This window comes from Limulus polyphemus, unplaced genomic scaffold (genome assembly GCF_000517525.1).
Source record: "Limulus polyphemus unplaced genomic scaffold, Limulus_polyphemus-2.1.2 Scaffold8530, whole genome shotgun sequence".
NCBI classification, from domain to species: domain Eukaryota; kingdom Metazoa; phylum Arthropoda; class Merostomata; order Xiphosura; family Limulidae; genus Limulus; species Limulus polyphemus.
In genome coordinates this window covers 8654-25693 of record NW_013674140.1, presented here as the reverse complement: position 1 = coordinate 25693, position 17040 = coordinate 8654, and the positions used below count along the sequence as shown (strand labels likewise).

General features: G+C 33.3%; 1 protein-coding gene across 1 annotated transcript in view; it reads right to left on the bottom strand.

Annotated features, from left to right (window-relative positions):
• Positions 1 to 1873: 1873 nt before the first annotated feature.
• Positions 1874 to 17040, bottom strand: part of LOC111083200 (calpain-C-like) — a gene marked incomplete at its 3' end in the record, with an annotated part of 22164 nt that continues 6997 nt past the window's right edge. Inside the window, exons 2-4 of the mRNA XM_022379518.1 lie at positions 11558 to 11627; positions 4197 to 4452; positions 1874 to 2054 (exon numbers count right to left, since the gene is read on the bottom strand). Of these exons, the coding sequence (XP_022235226.1) occupies positions 1874 to 2054; positions 4197 to 4452; positions 11558 to 11627 (507 nt within the window). The remainder of the gene's footprint in view (positions 2055 to 4196; positions 4453 to 11557; positions 11628 to 17040) is intronic.

The window sequence follows — 17040 nt, the reverse complement described above, 5'->3', positions numbered from 1 at the left end:
GCACCAGATAAAGCAAGACAATCAATCGGAATTGAATAGCGGACAGAGAGATTGGAGATAGAGACGGACAATTGAGTCAAGTGCAGTAGTAAGTAAAGTGCGTGAATCGTTTGTTGTGAATTATAGCGTGTGTTTATGTTAAAGTAACTGTGGAAATTAAGTGTATTGCAAAGTTGTATTGAGAAAGAATAAACTAGTTTTATTTAAGAAAGAACTTGTATCGCTGAAGTTTTTCGGAAAGAATTTCTTCGGAAAATTAACAAAAGTAGGACTATTGAGCAGTCCCCTATCAATAGAAGTGCAGTTTTATGATGCATAACGCAATTAATTTTGTCTATTTGTTGATAAGCATAAAGCTGCCCAAAATGGATTATTTGTGTTGTGCCAACAGCAGGAATAGAACCACAAATGTAGTGTTATGAGCCCTCGAGCTTGCCGTTGAATCACTGGTGAACAACATAATTTATAAAATAACAAGTACTATTTGTAATGATATCTATACTCGTGAAACAAGGGTCATTCAAAAATTACTTAACGCTATGAGGGTGAGAGGGTGTCTAAGCATATTGTTGCGTCATCGAGATCACGTGACAATTCTCATGCTCTCTTGTTTCTAGAACTATCCCGTATCTTGGCGAATGGTCTAGTATTTGCTAGATACGGTAGGCTGGTATATAAAAGAGGGGAATGTAATGTGTGTATAGACAGTGAGTAATTGAACTGCAGTCACAGGGTATTGTTGAAGTTAACGTTCGTTCGTTACAGTGTTGTTTTAGCGCGAGTATTGAGATTAAGTGTATCGCAGAGTTATATTCGGAAAGAATAAACCAGTTTTATTAAATAAAGACTTGTGTCGTTAAAGTTTCGTTGGAACGAAGTTACGGAAAAATCAATCAACACAAACGGAGACGTAACAATATGTATTAGACCTATTATATTTTTAGATAATACATTCTTTATCTAGTCCTTTAGGGATTTTCAAGAATTAGAAGAGTGTACAATAATAGTATTCCAATCACACTATATTTGCCATATCCATTGCAGGCGACATGTTATGCTCAATCCAGAGCTCTTCTTGAGTTTGTGGTCGTTCACTTAAAGTTACTTAGGTTTATTATAGTACTGGCATAGACCCACAAAACATATGCGGTCAAATTAGTATATTTATTGCAAGAGTACTTCTTTAAATACAGAATTTCTAGAATTTCTCTAATAGCAGACATTGGAATCTACAAATCCACTTTTTTAGGCCTAACGTTAGTTAAGCCTTTATTAAGTACGGCCTATATTCGATAGAGATAAATTAGCACTTTAACTTGTGTACATTTTTTGTTTTAGTTTAGTTAGGGTTAAACTTTACTTTACTTAAATATCAATAAATAAAATTATAATATTATTCTACGGCCTAACATTAGACCTTTTTAAAAACTTTGACAAGCGTTTAATATGTTGTTGGACAAAACGTCTACTTGTCTACTATAGTATATTTACATCCGTCTTTTGTTTACAGCCACTGAAATAAAGTGCGCGCGCATGCGCACTTAGATAATAAGGCGCACTCGCATTTTTAAGACAAACAAAACTGAATATTATTTTAATTAATTATGTAGCCGCTTAAATATATTTTTATGTGTCGATTTGTACGCCTCAGATATGAAAACCAGATTTTTAGCACTGTAAGCCACCGGACTTACCTCAGAGTCACCGGGGAGGGGGACTTTGAAAAATAATAAAAAGGAGTTCTGCACCTTCTGTTTGATGTTGGAAGCTAATTCTACTTAAATATAATCACAGACTTAAGTTATATTTGCATGACGGTTTAGTTAGTGGAGAGAATTACGTTTCCTCTGGGTATAATATTACTGTATTTCACCTGTGTCTGTTGGTGCACTATCGCTGTCACGATGGAAGTCATACTCAGGAGCTTAGACAGAATTCTGCCACAAGCTGTGGGATCCTGACGAATACTGATGCTTTCAGTCACTCCGCCAGTCAAGTCTGCCATCCCATCCAAAGAACATCCGTACTTAAGAGCTTCGTAAGATCCATGGAGCCTATTTGTTAAATATATATATATATATATTGGAAACGAATTACCATGACACTACCTTCATTAAAGCACCGATTATGATCTTTTACTCTTTTATTTTTAGAGCCGTGGTGCCCAAACTGTGAGGCGCTCGAAGAGTCGGTAGGGAACGCAACTACGACTATAGGAGCATATGAACTATATCTTAAAATGTACAAATTTAAAAATACGTTTTAAAAACTACCATACAAATATTACTACTATTGAATAATGTTGTAACAAAAGTAATTAACAGGGGAAAATGACATGCACGGTATATAAAAAAATAGGTTATAGGGATGCAGAAAGTAACAAAACGAATGTTCAGAAAGGGGAGCGCCATAAAAATTTTGCGAACCACTGTTTTAGAGTATTGAATTGCAGAATAGAAAAACAAAAAATTATAAGAACAGTGTTATTTGGCCAAAGTAAATTAAAGAAACCCTATAGATGAAAAATGTTTTAAATCTTTATATGTTGTCAAAAATATGTGATATAGCTTGTATCTTTGTTGATTTAGGTTTCATGCTTTCAGACTTAATACAGAGTTTTTTGACGATTTCTATTGCGTTCTACTCTTATCAGAGTATCTCCGATTGGGTCAAAGGTAAGTTTCCGACTTACAAGGATAAAATCTGAAATTCAATCCGCCGCTAATAGTCTATTGTGTAGTTTTGAGGCTATAAAAAAACACGAAAGGTTGAAAGTGTATAAGCTGTATGAAACGTGGATATGCTAATATAATGCTTTTATCAATACTAACTCATAGCATAAACCTCCGAAATTATCAATTTAAATAATATCAAAAAATTAAGTTATCACACCTTTAATGCAATTTTCGTGTCCCCTTTGCAAGTAATTCATTAATCATAGAAGTATATCAAAATCGCGTATTAACATTCATGGTTATGTGCCTAACCACGTACGTTTATAGTTTAATGCTATTTTCATAACGATAATACATAACCATTTTTATATAATCTTAACCCTCTTTCAAGTTAGAAATCCAAGTTTTTTGTCATTTAAGTATAGTTTCTAATATTCAAGCCCCCCCCCAGTGGCACAGCGGCATGTCTGTGGACTAACAACGCTAGAAATCGGGTTTCGATACCCGTGGTGAGCAGATCACAAATAACCCATTGTGTATCTTTGTGCTTAACTTCCAACAAACAAACAAACAAATCTAATATTCAAAATATGTTAAATATTGTTATAAAATACTACACAAAACAAACAGCGCCATGGGTCTTTAGATATTCAATAGATATCGATAATGTAAGTTATTTTACAACAAAGGTTTTTTAATTTATTTGTTTTAATCACAAACCTAAGCAACGAGCTATTTGTGCAGTGTCCACCGCGTGCATCAAAAATCCGATTTTTAGCATTAAAAGCCCTCACACTTACTACTGAACTACAGTGAGGAGAAGGAGGCGGTAACAAGTGTACGATTATGTTGCATTTTAGTGTTCGCTCTTTGTGTATATCAAAATCTATTGTATTTAACCCTGCCGTTTCTAATTTTACAAAAATGTTAGTTCACAATAGTAATTTGTTTTGTTGTATTTTTTTCTGCGCTAGACGTCCCTAATGTTGAATTTATAGACTACAGAAAAATCAGTCAATCACCAGCTCCCAGCGCAAACTCTTGGGGTACTCTAATCGAATAGTGACATTTGACCTTAACACTTATTATGAAAAAACCGGTAACGGGCCGCGAACCCTGAACCCCTAGATTAACAGACTGGGCACACTAACAACTCAACCACGGCTGGTTATATGCTACTACTAAGTGTCTATCAAAGTGGGGTTCGCGAGGGTACTTTAGGGGGTCCACGAATCAAGTCCGAAATTTCATAAAAGTATATTTCTTAAAAATATGATTTATAGAATGCAAAATATTTTTTTGTAAAATTAAATTTATATGAATTAAAACATTTAATTTTGGAATACAGCTTTTCAAGTACACGGATTTTTTATTTTTTTTCAAAACAAAAAGATCGATAGGTGCGAAAAAAAGTTTTGATGAAAAAAAAAAGTCCTCATGGTACTAAAGTTTAAGAAGCAATTAGAAAGCTGTTTCTAATGACCACAATTTCACAGCCTATTCTCAGCAACAAATTCTCACTTGGCATAGGCTTTTTCTAGAAGGGCAGCCCAGAACTGGTTACTATGTTGAGAGTGCACGAAGACCAGCTTATTGTTAACGGTCGGGAGTCGGTCATCCACAACAACTTCCCTCCATTCTCCTGACCACCACAGCCGGAAGCGAAATATGCCAGCGTAGTCATCTGGAAGGAAATTCTGATCAGCCGGCACTACTCGGTAGAACAAACCTTTGGTAATGGTGAGGCACCCAATACAGGACACAAACCACCTGTCACCTAGAACGTGTAAGAATTAACAATATATAATGGTGTTGAATATAATCTGTAGTTCTCTATATGCTCCATCTTCATAAACAAAGTACAAGGAGAAAAGTGTTGTGTCATGTTAGCCAAGTTGTGACAAAGCTTATTTATATTTAATTTCATCAAATAACTAATTATACTTTTCATTGACTTGATGTTCTCGCAACATATCATATATAAAATAAGCAGTTTAGTAAATTAAACAACAGTTTTATTTTATTTTTTGGTAAAATTTACACAGAAGTCGAAACAATCTACAATAACCAACAAACAATGTGTCTGAAATTTAAATAAAAGCTAATATAAGACATTACTTTTGGGCCAAAAACATAGGATGTGTGTTTATATACAACATGGAATGACACTGGTAGCAAGATTTTTTTAATGTCATCACAATAATATTAGAATAAGTTATAAGAGACAAGTTCTTATTCCGACAGTGAAAAAAAGTGGAATATTAATAAAGTTCTTAAATAAAATATTATTTTATCCCCTCCCCCAACTATCTATCTCTGTCAGTAATAAAAAGCACACGTTTTGGCGTTAAAAGGTAATAATTATTTCGGATAAAATATATTGTACGTGCTATTACTGGATCAGGATATGCGTGTATAACTGGGCTAGTGATGTCTTTGAACACTGCAGAAAAGTTTTATTTTTGTGTAGTAACACGTATGGGAAAGGTCCTGTTGTGTACCTCAAACAAAACATTGCATTATAAGCTGAGTGGAAGTGTGCAAGTAGATTGTTAGAAACATATGTAGTTCAGAGTATGTAATTATTATCAAAGGTACAGGAGGCAAATTAAAAGTGGGATCCCAAGGTGCATTTGAACGATCGAAGTGATGGAATGCGCGCCCATTACGACCGATGTCAAAGGCTCGCATTAGGACCCTGGAAGCTTTTGGGTTCTGGATAAAATTTTGTGCATTCTCCTGCTTTTCTTGAGAGTAATTTTCCTAATATTGGAGCACTTTTAATTGAACTGGTTAAAAAGTCATAAACATAGTGTACTCAGACTTCACTGGTTTGTATTAACGTTTTATTAATACTGGCAGCTAGTTGCAAAATCTGAATATATATATATATATATACATGAAATAGAAAAGCAAAGAAACAGAAAAAGTAATTTAATCTGTGGAACACAACAGACTTGAGACACGTACGTGTTCCTAAGTTTTACGTTTTTAGTTCTGCAGTTTAATTTCAGACGTGAGCCTTGCGAAGTGAGATTGCGCTGATGGATTATGTTTCCTCTAACGCTGTTTGGTTCATACTTCCAATATTTTATTACAAGCTATTTATTTACTCTTCCCACATTATAGGTTGTACCCTAGTTGTATTGTCTTTTATGTGCAACACTTTTTTTCTCTATTTTAGTCATTTGAAATTTCATATATATTAATCAATAAAATAAGCATGTGAAATTTAGGCATGCCATTTTTGAGAAAGTGCTACACGCAGATTTATGCACCTTAAATGGAGAATTTTACGCCAATTTATTCTTTAAATATAAAATCTTAAAAGTTATGTAATTGTAAAGTTTTTACATAGTGTCATATTAATTAGTTGAAATAATCTTCTCGAATTCTTAAAGAACATGTAACCGTCGCAAATCATTATAAAATGTTTATTCTCATCTTATTTTAGGAAAAAAATTAGTGTCATAAAACATTAAAATAAAGTCCAAATTTGTACATACTGTTGCGTCAGCGAAGTCACATGACTAGTGTCACTCCACGTTTCTAGAACTATCCTGTACCTTGGCGAATGCTCGAGCATTTACTTGATATAGGGTAGGCTGGTATATAAAAGAGGGTGACAACGTGACGGGAGTAATGTGATGTGTGTGTAGACAGTGAGTAATTCACCTGTAGTCAGAGAGTATTATTGAAGTTGAGCACGTTCGTTGTTACAGCGTTTGTTTTAGCGTGATTGTTGAAATTAAGTGTATCGTAAAGTTATATTCGGAAAGAATAAACCAGTTTTATTAAGTTAGGACTTGTGTCGCTAAAATTTTGTCGAAACGTAGTTACGGAAAATGAATTAACAAACGGAGACGTAACAATACAATTTTAAGTTTTTACTAAATAAAATTAAACTTACTTATTGCGCTTTTTATCAGTATATTAAAGTAGAAAATAAACTTACAAAACTCACTGAAAAAATATATGGTATGCGAAAGCCTAAATGTTTTCACATAACAATACTAATTATGTCTCCTCACAGAGACACTGTTTTTATATGGTTTCTTATTCTTCTTTCTTTCTTTCTTCTTCCAAACACTTTTCAATCCACGTCCATTCTTTCATTTGTAGGCGGATTGACTTGAAATTTGATAGGTTTATATCCTGGTCCAATACGCCCACACACTTTTACTTTTCTTTAATATAGGTCTTTTTAAAAATTTTACGAGCTCAAAAGTCATACAACCCCCAAAATGTAAGTTTTGGGCTCCGTTGCGGTCATATTTACAGCAACCAAGATGAAAATGGGTAAAATATAAATGTTTCATGCGTCCAACACATTGACATACAAAAAAGTTGGATTTGCCCATTGTGAATCTTTTTAGGGGTGAGGTGGGGTCAAAGCTCACAAAAGAGCATAATTTTGAGGTTTTTGGTCAATTATTCGGCCATATTTTGACCAATTTACATAGGATTTAGTACAAAGATACTTTTCTAAAGGCTCCACACATTGACAAACAAAAAGGATGGACTTGTCTATTTTTAGTAATTATAGGAGGGGGGTCAATATACCACAAAAAGCATTAAATTGGGTTTTTTGACAATTACTCCGCCGCATTTCGGTCAATTTACATAGGATTTGGTACAAAGATACGTTTTGACAGGTCCCATACAGGACATACAAAAATGTCAGATATTCCAATTTTTGGCCATTTTAGGGGGTCAAAAGGTTAAATAAATCCATAATTTTAGGGGTTTTGTTCCATTTCTTGGCCATATTTTCACCAATTTACGTGGGATTTATTACATTTATACTCTTTGCAGGTTCCAAGCAGTGATATAGACAGTTTTAGATTTTTCTGTGTTTTTCGTGATTTTTCTGGTCATGTTGGGACTGCATGGCGGAGACATGTTGCATTCACCAGCGAATGTTAATCTTTTTTAATAATATTTTGTTTGAAGTAAAACGAAAAAACAAAATTATGAATAACTGTCTGCCGAAATATGACGTTAAGATATAAAGAATATGTGTCATTTCAAGATTATTATTGTTATCAAATTTCAGGTTGCATTAATTGTTTGTTTGTAATTAAGCACAAAAGTACACAATGGGCTATCTGTGCTCTGCCCACCACGGGTATCGAAACTCGGATTCTAGCGTTGTAAGTCCGCAGACATACCGCAGTGCCACTGGGGGGCGTTGCATTAATGGTACGTTATTATACTATATATATGTATGTCATATTGTGTAAAGGAAGTCTAATAATTTCAACACCTTTTCACTTGAAACTGATCAGTTAACTCTGCGATTTCTTTTATTTGTTTAGTTTTTTTTTTGTACAGGTAGAAAAGAAAAACAAATAAACTAGTTTATCCATATTTGGTTGTATTTCAGAAACAAGTTCGACTATTCAGTTTACACAGCGCTATTTATTAATATTTAGTAACGTGCTTGCGACTTTAACCTAACATGAATTGTGTTAATTTGTATAAAATCGAATAGTTAATTGCAAAGAACACCGAATAATAAAATAATTAAAACTAACAATTATAAAAACTGAACCAAATGTTTCGACCGGGAGCCAACAGGTTTTTACAATATTGACGTTATGAGTTAACCTTTGCAGCAAGGATTAAATAGGTTTCATTGATATAGAATATTAAAATGGAAAACTAAGTAAAATATCATAACTATATGCAAACGTATCGAAGTAAAACTACATAGTTAGATATTGATATATATTATTACTATTTACGTGTGAAACTTTTAACAGTTTAACAGCATTTGCACAATTTCTTTGCAAAACAGAGATGAATAACATATGCACAAAACACAACATAAAACAAGAGGGAATCCTCAATAGCCGCGGCACTTAACTCTTTTAGGCGGAGTTAAAATAAATTAATCTATCAGACCTTTTTTTCCCCCTCTTTATTGGCTATATTTTTTGTGCACCAGCAATATCAAGCGTGGGTATACCCCATTCACTTTTATTATTCATTAGGATCTCTACCAGCCTACTCTCAAATTGAATAGCAAAAGTAGAACTTTGTCTAATTATTTGCATTATGAGAACAACTTTTCAGTCATGCAATTAGAATTCTATATGTTTTAAGTTTTTCTTACCAGATAAGAACGAATAAGTTTAGAAGTAAGACTAATAAATACGATTTGAGACTACTTTTAATATTAAATAAGCAATATTATATTTATATCCCTTTTCATAATTCTTAAACAGAATTGTAACAACTATATAGAAATATTTGTTATTATATCTAATACGTGTATTTTATTGTTATTAGTATTATAATAATGCCTATTACCTATTTGCGTACATATGTACTGACATTTCTGGCTAAAACAGGAATGTAAATAAAAATAAAGTGAAATAACAGAGGCCGCTTCTGACGTTGTTCTTAGCAAAAGTCTCTCGTGAACTGTCTGAAGTGACATATACGCCACACCTGTTGCAATAGGCGTTTCTCATTCTACACTTTTTTTTCTTTTTTTGTTTATCATTCCAGCAAACTCGGCACTGGCAATTCTCAAAACACTTAACCACACCAAAGTACCATATATGGAGAAAAAAATTCGCGGAGAAAGAATTCAAGTGGTATCTTGTGAACAAGGTCCTTACTATTTATCTATAAGGACCTTGCTATTTATCTATAATTTATAAATAAAACGGACTCAGATTATTGTGTATACTGTCACGAACCCTCGAGTGAATAAGAATGCAAACACCTGAAATCCCCTTTCCGTGTAGATAGTGTGACGTAGAACATTTTAGTCTGTGGTTAGGTCAGAATTGGCAAAATTTCATCTCTTTTAAAAAAAATCCCATTATTTTAATTTGTCGATAAACGTAATAGCTTGGGCGGGGATTGAGTCTCTTGCCTGCCTATAAATCAATCGGCAAAGTAACACAGAGTGGATCGACGATAAGTCTTACGGCTTATATCACTAAAACCTTGGTTTCGACACCCTGCGTAGGCACAAGACAGATAGCCCATTGTGTAGCTTTGCGCTTAACAACAAAAAACACAGAGTGCTGTTCTTTGTAGTTGTTGCCTTTTAGAGCTAAGCTACACGAGGACTATCTGCACTAGCCGTCACTAATTTAGCAGTGTAAGACTAGAGGGAAAGCAGCCAGTCATCATCACCCACCGCCAACTCTTGGGTTACTCTTTTACCAACGAATAGTAGGATTGACCGTCACTTTATAACGCCCCAACGGCAAAAAGAGCGAGCATTTTTGGTGTGACGAGGATTCGAACCTCCAGATTGCGAGTCGAGCGTCTTAACCACCTGACCATGCCGGGCCCGCGGAGAATCGAAACCCGAATTTTAGTGATGTAACTACAGATATTTACGGCTGATTCACCGGAGAACAACACTAAGGGCAAAATACGTTATCGGGTTAAAAATATTAACATTGTTCAAGCGTTACTTCTTGATAACAAGACAGTTGGATAATGTGAAAAGTAAACAAGGTTATTGATACATTAATATTTCGAAGTTAGTTGATATAATTGTAAATAGGTTAAAAAAACACGCTAATACTAATAACATTCTATTGATTTAGAATAGAAAAGATGTGTTTTTATAAACAAAACCCAATCCATTAAATATCAAGTTCCGTTTCGAAATAAAAAAAAATATATCTGACAAAAACGCAAAATAGTTTTAACACATTAAAAGAAATAACAAGCCAAATGTGAAAAAGAGCATAGTGTCATTAAATGTTACTTGTGTATTATTTCTCATGTGTTTTTGTTTTGGAATTCTTTCCAGGTTAACAAACTCTCTTTTGACTGTTATTAATATAAACACTCACATATAGCAAGGCCTTTCACGTGTTGAAAAATTAAACATAATTATAGAATATTTATTATATGTCGGGCAACTTGTACCAAGAAAATTCTCCATTCTACACTGCAAAAAAAAAATTAAATACAGCTAAACAATTTTCAGCTGATGGAAATTCAATGTGAGTTGGTGAAACCTTGTAAGTTATAGGAGCCTCACAAACATTTTGAGTAATAATTTGATAAGTTTAGCAATACAACGTATCAGAAGAAGCCTTGAGCCCGCGGTATCCAAATAAATGATGTATGTGTGTGTGTATAATTGATTCTTGAGTTTGTGAAACCGTTGCGACTAGAAGAAGACCAAATTGGTATCCAAATACCTTTCAACGTGAAAGTCTCTGTCAGAAATGAAATAAGCTAATTTGAACAATGTTGCTCAACACAATATGCACAAATGTGATGAAGTTTACTTGAACTTTTAAACACAAACTGATTTGATTCTTAATAATGTTTCCTCTATTGTTAGATTAATAAAAACATTATTTCTGATTAGTACAATTGTATTTTACAATATCATCATGCAATAACGTGCAAAGTGCTGTTGGCTGTAAAACATCCATTATCTTGAAATCCAAGTTCACTAAACTACATTTTTTATTTGTATTTTCTTACTTTTTTTACCGAGTTTGTGTCATGAAACCTTCTCATGAGACACATACTTCCAGAGTGTCATAAATTATTTATATTGTTATTTCATTCTGGAGTATATCATGTAACGTTATCGTTACAAATATCGGTAACAAGAGTCACAAACTTTCGAACTATAGAACCATACACTACTATGTTTAATAGTTAATTACTAGTCCTTATGATGAAATGAATCTCAATTTTAATATTTTTAAAGGCTAATATCACCAGTTACCTGTTCACCTAAAGCAAAACTTTAAAACATCGCAAATTAATACACTGAAATAAACTATTTACAGTATGTTTTCTCAATTCCAGAGTTGTACAGGTATGATAAGGGTAATTATTAATAATTATGTAAGAAGAAAAATATTTCTCTTTTCGATGCTTACCAAGTTTTCCAGGGCTGATATCATATTGATCGGGTCCATCAAGAACAAAACTGGGATCGGGACAAATTTCCTAAGTAGAAAGACAAATAAAAAAAATATTTCTTTAAAGATACTACGTTAACTTCGAGTCAATTGATCGGTAACTCAAACTGATGGACGTATGGGTAGCAAAAAAATATATATTTGGAAACACAATAGGCCTACCATGAAAAGATAGATAACAAGTAACAAAGTCTGTTATCAACTAATGATTTTTGGCTTATTTGTTTTATTTGCTCTACATCGATTTCGCTCAAAATATTATTATAATAATTAATGTGCTTTACGTTTCCCGCGAAATTTTGTTTTCAGAACACTTATAATTGCTTCTATCGTCAATTGTCAAAAAGATACTCTGGTATCACCATACCGTATCTCAGTGTTCCATCTAAGCTGCGCAGCCGCAGAACAATAAATCAAGTGTCGCGCACTTCATTATTCCAGCCGCGCACATCCTCAGTAATGGTGAGGAGTCTCAACACGTTGATGGCCTTAATGACCCTGGCAGTCAATGGGCTCAAAGCCCAAATAACCAACTGGTAGCATTGCAAAGCGGTCTAATGATCCAATAGGGCCGGTGGTCTAATAATACCCCCCCCCCTAAAAAACTGGTAGCGCACATTCACACATTGTATTGATACTAGTGCATATGCAAAAATTCATTCCACGCATGGATTGAAAAAATGAGAGGGAACATTGCCATTTCTCCATGACAGCAGTGTTAGAACAATAACAGAAACCTATATTACCTTTAGTGCACAGTTTGAAATCAAAATATTCCATGCATATGAATATTTTGATGATTCCAGGATTACAGTATCATTTCAGCTGTATCCATTTATCTACATCATGACTTGTACGAATTAAATTAAATTATCACTATTGTAATGGCTATAAAATTAACCCATCTTTTTTCTAAAAAAATCCCTACTAAATAACTTCGAATATGAAATGTATATGTAATTTCGCTGTTCGTCTTGTGTGACTATGATTCCCCAACTACACCCTTCATCTGTAGGTTAACTACTTCAGAACGTAAGAGAGGAAAATAAATAACGAACTAATAATCATGTTTCCTAGAATTTAGAAGCATGAAAAAAATCACTTTTGTGCCGCTTGAGTGTCTGACTTTTATAATGAGAAATTTATATATATTTTTTTTATTTTATGCTCCAAAAATATAAGCATTCATGTGATTAATTGTATTCCCAGTTTTATACTGAATAAACAGTATATCTTCGATCTATAATCTGAGAATTTGATATACAGACTGATATGTAAGTAAAATATATTTAGAACTACTAAATACTGTTTAAACGTAACAGTTGTAAACACTATACTTGTAAATGGTATGTAAGTTAAACATAATAGCTTTTATCAACAGTTGCTGGTCTAGAAATTCTTCGATTACTATTTTTTTGCACAAAATTACACCAGGGCTATCTGTGCTGGCTGTCCCTAATTTGAAGTAATAGATAAGATGGAAGACAGCTAGACAACACCGCCAACACTGGAATTACTGTTGTCAGGCCGAATAATAGGATTTGACCGTCACTCTTATAACGGACCCAAAGTACAGAGCGCGATTTTGTCTTTTCCTTAACTGGATGCGAACCACAAAATCTACACAATCTTTCAGAATACTGTTGCAGTATATCTCTGTTATAATTATATTAATGTTAATTCAATAGCTTGAAACTTGTATTAATGAGTTTAGTTGTTGTTGTTAAACACAAAGCTACATAATGAGCTATCTGTGCTGTTCCCGCAATGGGTATCGAAACCTTGTATTTAGCGTTATAAGCCTTCAGACTTACCGCTGAACCACTAGAGGTTTGTTTTAATGGAGATGTTAACTTTAACTATAACGAAATAAAACTTACAGATTATCAAAAGAACAGATATAAATCAATATATTTCATACATAATAAAATTATATACTTTTTTTTTTAAAACACAGCATCATATACATACATTTAATGAAAAAAGTCGTAATTAATTAATTATAATCTGGCTGTTTACATACGTGAATCAACTATTGCTATATCAGAATATTCAGCCAATATTAAATCATATCTATATATTAGTGAGAAAACTTGTTTTAATGCAAACAGCTATATATGTTATAGAAAAAATATTTATGTTGAGCTGAATACTTCTGATAATATATCATTCATTTTTTATAAGGAGAATACTATTCTTTTCGTTGAAGGCAATGAAGAAGTTTCTCTTTATACAAGTCACGAGACGCTGATTACAAAGCAATTTAATTAGCCTAACGTTATTATGATTTACTATAACTCGTTTCTCGTTGATGTTTCAGAGTAGTTTAGCTTTCTTAATAATGACCCATTCGATTAGAACATATCCTTTTAGATAAAGTATATTCGATTAAACGTGATTTAGAAGTTGACAGATTTACCGATGCAGTAATTTATACGGTAATCATTATAAATGTGACTTCGAAGTATAAAGTAAGAATGCGATTATTAAATACGTATAACAATCAGAATATTATGCTATTATTTTATCTACCTTTCGTCGTCAGGGGAAGATCGACGTAACTGAAATAAATTGAACACAATAATTTCGGAATGTATTTCCTGGATGGTCGAGTAATTAAACATTCTTTCCACCAGAAATACATCCCTATTTAATTGTTGTTGGCTTTAATATTTGTGTTTGTTTGTTGTTAAGCGCAAAGTTACATAATGGGTTATCTGTGCTCTTCCCACCACGGGTATCGACACCAGGTTTTTAGCGATATAAGCCTTCCGACTTACCACTGAGTCACTCGGGAGAGAGGGTTTATTTGATTGTTGTTTAAGCGCAATCTGTTATCTGCGACCTGGCCACCGTGGGGAATCGAGCCTCCAATTTTAGCGTCATAAGTATGTAAACATATCGCTGATCAACCTAGATATGCCTTATTTAATTGACATGTTATGAACTGTCATATTTCTTTCTTTTTTTCAGTATTAAAGATGATTATCTATGAAACAAGGATTAGTTTCTAAAAGTCTTAGGTTACAGAATAAATCACTGTATTGTAAGTAAAGGACTAATGCAGCTGGATAGTTGGACTAGAAAACGTTAATACTTTTTAGTTAATAATTTTGTTTGGTTTTGTTTCCGTCGCATTGAATCTAATTTATGTTTCAAGTTTTTCCGTGATCTGAGAACTCACAAAAACGCCTGAGCATTAAAAACTTTGTGTTTGCGTTCTAAATTCCATCCTCCTACACCTCAGACCGTCTGATAATGGCAGGAACTAGTTAAAAGCTCGAACACCTTAATACTGTGATGTTTCTTCGTGCGGACTCATTTTTAACGTTTAAGATACAATGTCTATGTAATCATGCACAACATACATGTGTACACATAATTTTCAACATTACAGCTAACGCATGAAGCCAGTGCTCACGGCAGTCCTTCGATTTATTTGAACAGTGGGGCGCTCCCCTTGGGGGGTGCGACCGTATTTCTTTTTTGGGAGGGGGGGATGAGAAACATTAGGAAAAGTTTTGTCTTGGGAGTTCGTGAAATAGGAAAAAGGCGATTACGAAGTTCACACTGATAAATGAATTACATTAACCGTGTATATGCACATATACTTTTCAAAGAGTATTTGATAAATCAGAAAACGTTTCTATTTAACTACATAACGCCAACAAGTCACCGGAATTAGGAAAGATGGTTTTACTAAAGGAGGTTCAATGCAATTCGCCAACAAAAACATTACTTCATTAAAATATAGATCAAATCATAAATATCTGCATACTACTTTAGGCTATTCCCCTAGATTTTCGGGCAGAATTTGTTCTCGTAGCAAAACAAGTAATAAACCTCGCAAAGCAAGCGAGACGTGGTTGTCAATCAAACAGTCTGTTTTGTATTTTCGTAGTTCTTCGTTCCTCAAGAAAAACAAAAAACGAAAGATAGAAAATGGAGAGAAAATAGCTCATAACAAAAAAAAAAAAGAGGCAAAAGTGTCATATAAAAGATTCATTCGGTTCAGAAATAAAGGAAGCACTGAATAAGAAAATGATTCCTAACACTGAATAAAAACTAAACCTGCAATCATAAACACGCACCTTTACATATGTCTAAATGGAAAGTATTCTTGTACAAAAACTCTTTTGTAAAATTAATCTGGCGTGCAATTTTTTTTTTTTTTTTTGTACATCTAAATGTTGCGATTCCCTTAAGTATACATTCGGGTTGAAGTAAAACATGTATTCACGGAAAGTTGTTAAGTTAATTAACGTAATCATGTCCCTACAAAATAAAAAAAAAAGGAGAGAGAAAAGAAAAGAACAGAAATGAGGACATAAGAACATTCAACGTTGAAGAGTTCAGTCTCTCGCAACATACTATTTTATCAAGTAGAAAGTGTTCCAGATTTGGTTCTATTCATGTGAATTGGTTTGTCAAACTGTTTTATTATTTTATTTTTAGAGCGATAAAATTACTCTGCAGGTGGTGTATTTCACATAAATCTAAAACCAGAACGCGGAATCTCAGAGACTAAAAAGATTCAGGCGTGTGTTTCTATGTCGAGTAATACTCAAAGGTAGCGAGTAAAAAAAAAAATTAGGATAAATTTTCTAAACAAAGGTAGAACTTATTTTAGAATAGCTATATAAATATAAAGAAAATAATTGGATTAAAAGTTACGAAATAACAGGAACAATTTGTTGTTAAGCGCAAAACTACACATTGGACTACACGCGCTCTTCCCACTGCAGCTATCGAAACCCTACTTTTAGCCCCATAAACCCTCAGACGTAACAATGAGTCTCCGGGGAGGGGGAGGCAACAGGAATAGCGAAACGTAACTAAATTCATATAGCACATTGGCAAACGAAACAATTTCATAATGCAAGAAAAACTTTTTGGGAGATCAAGTAACAGTTGCTTTCTTATATTACTTTACAGTTCCAGTGACTAAATGGTTTGAAATGTTGGTTGAAAAAGCTACAATTGTCTACTTTCATATGAAGCTTTATTTGTATTTTAATTATATCATATCTAAATATAATATTTTTTCAATGAGGCTGAGTAAAAGTAGAAAAAAATCGTTAGCAAAGCGGAAAAACTAAAAATTAAAGAAAAAAAAGACATTATAATTACAGTAAATGATAAACATTAGCAAGATATTGAAGAAGGAAAAGCAACAGCTGGGAGAGAGAAAAGAGCAGCTATTGGTCATTATTACTATTATAGCAAATCATAAAGATCAACAAGCCAAGAAACGGAAAGAAGTAATTGCTGGACATTCTCATAATAACAAAGGAAAAACATTATCAAGACAGGCAGAAAAGGAAAGAAGTAATTGTTAGAATTAACATTACATGAACAAACATTAGTTAACCATGAAAGAAGGAAAAGTAGTAGCTACTAGACATTGTATATATATATATATATATATATACACACGTAGT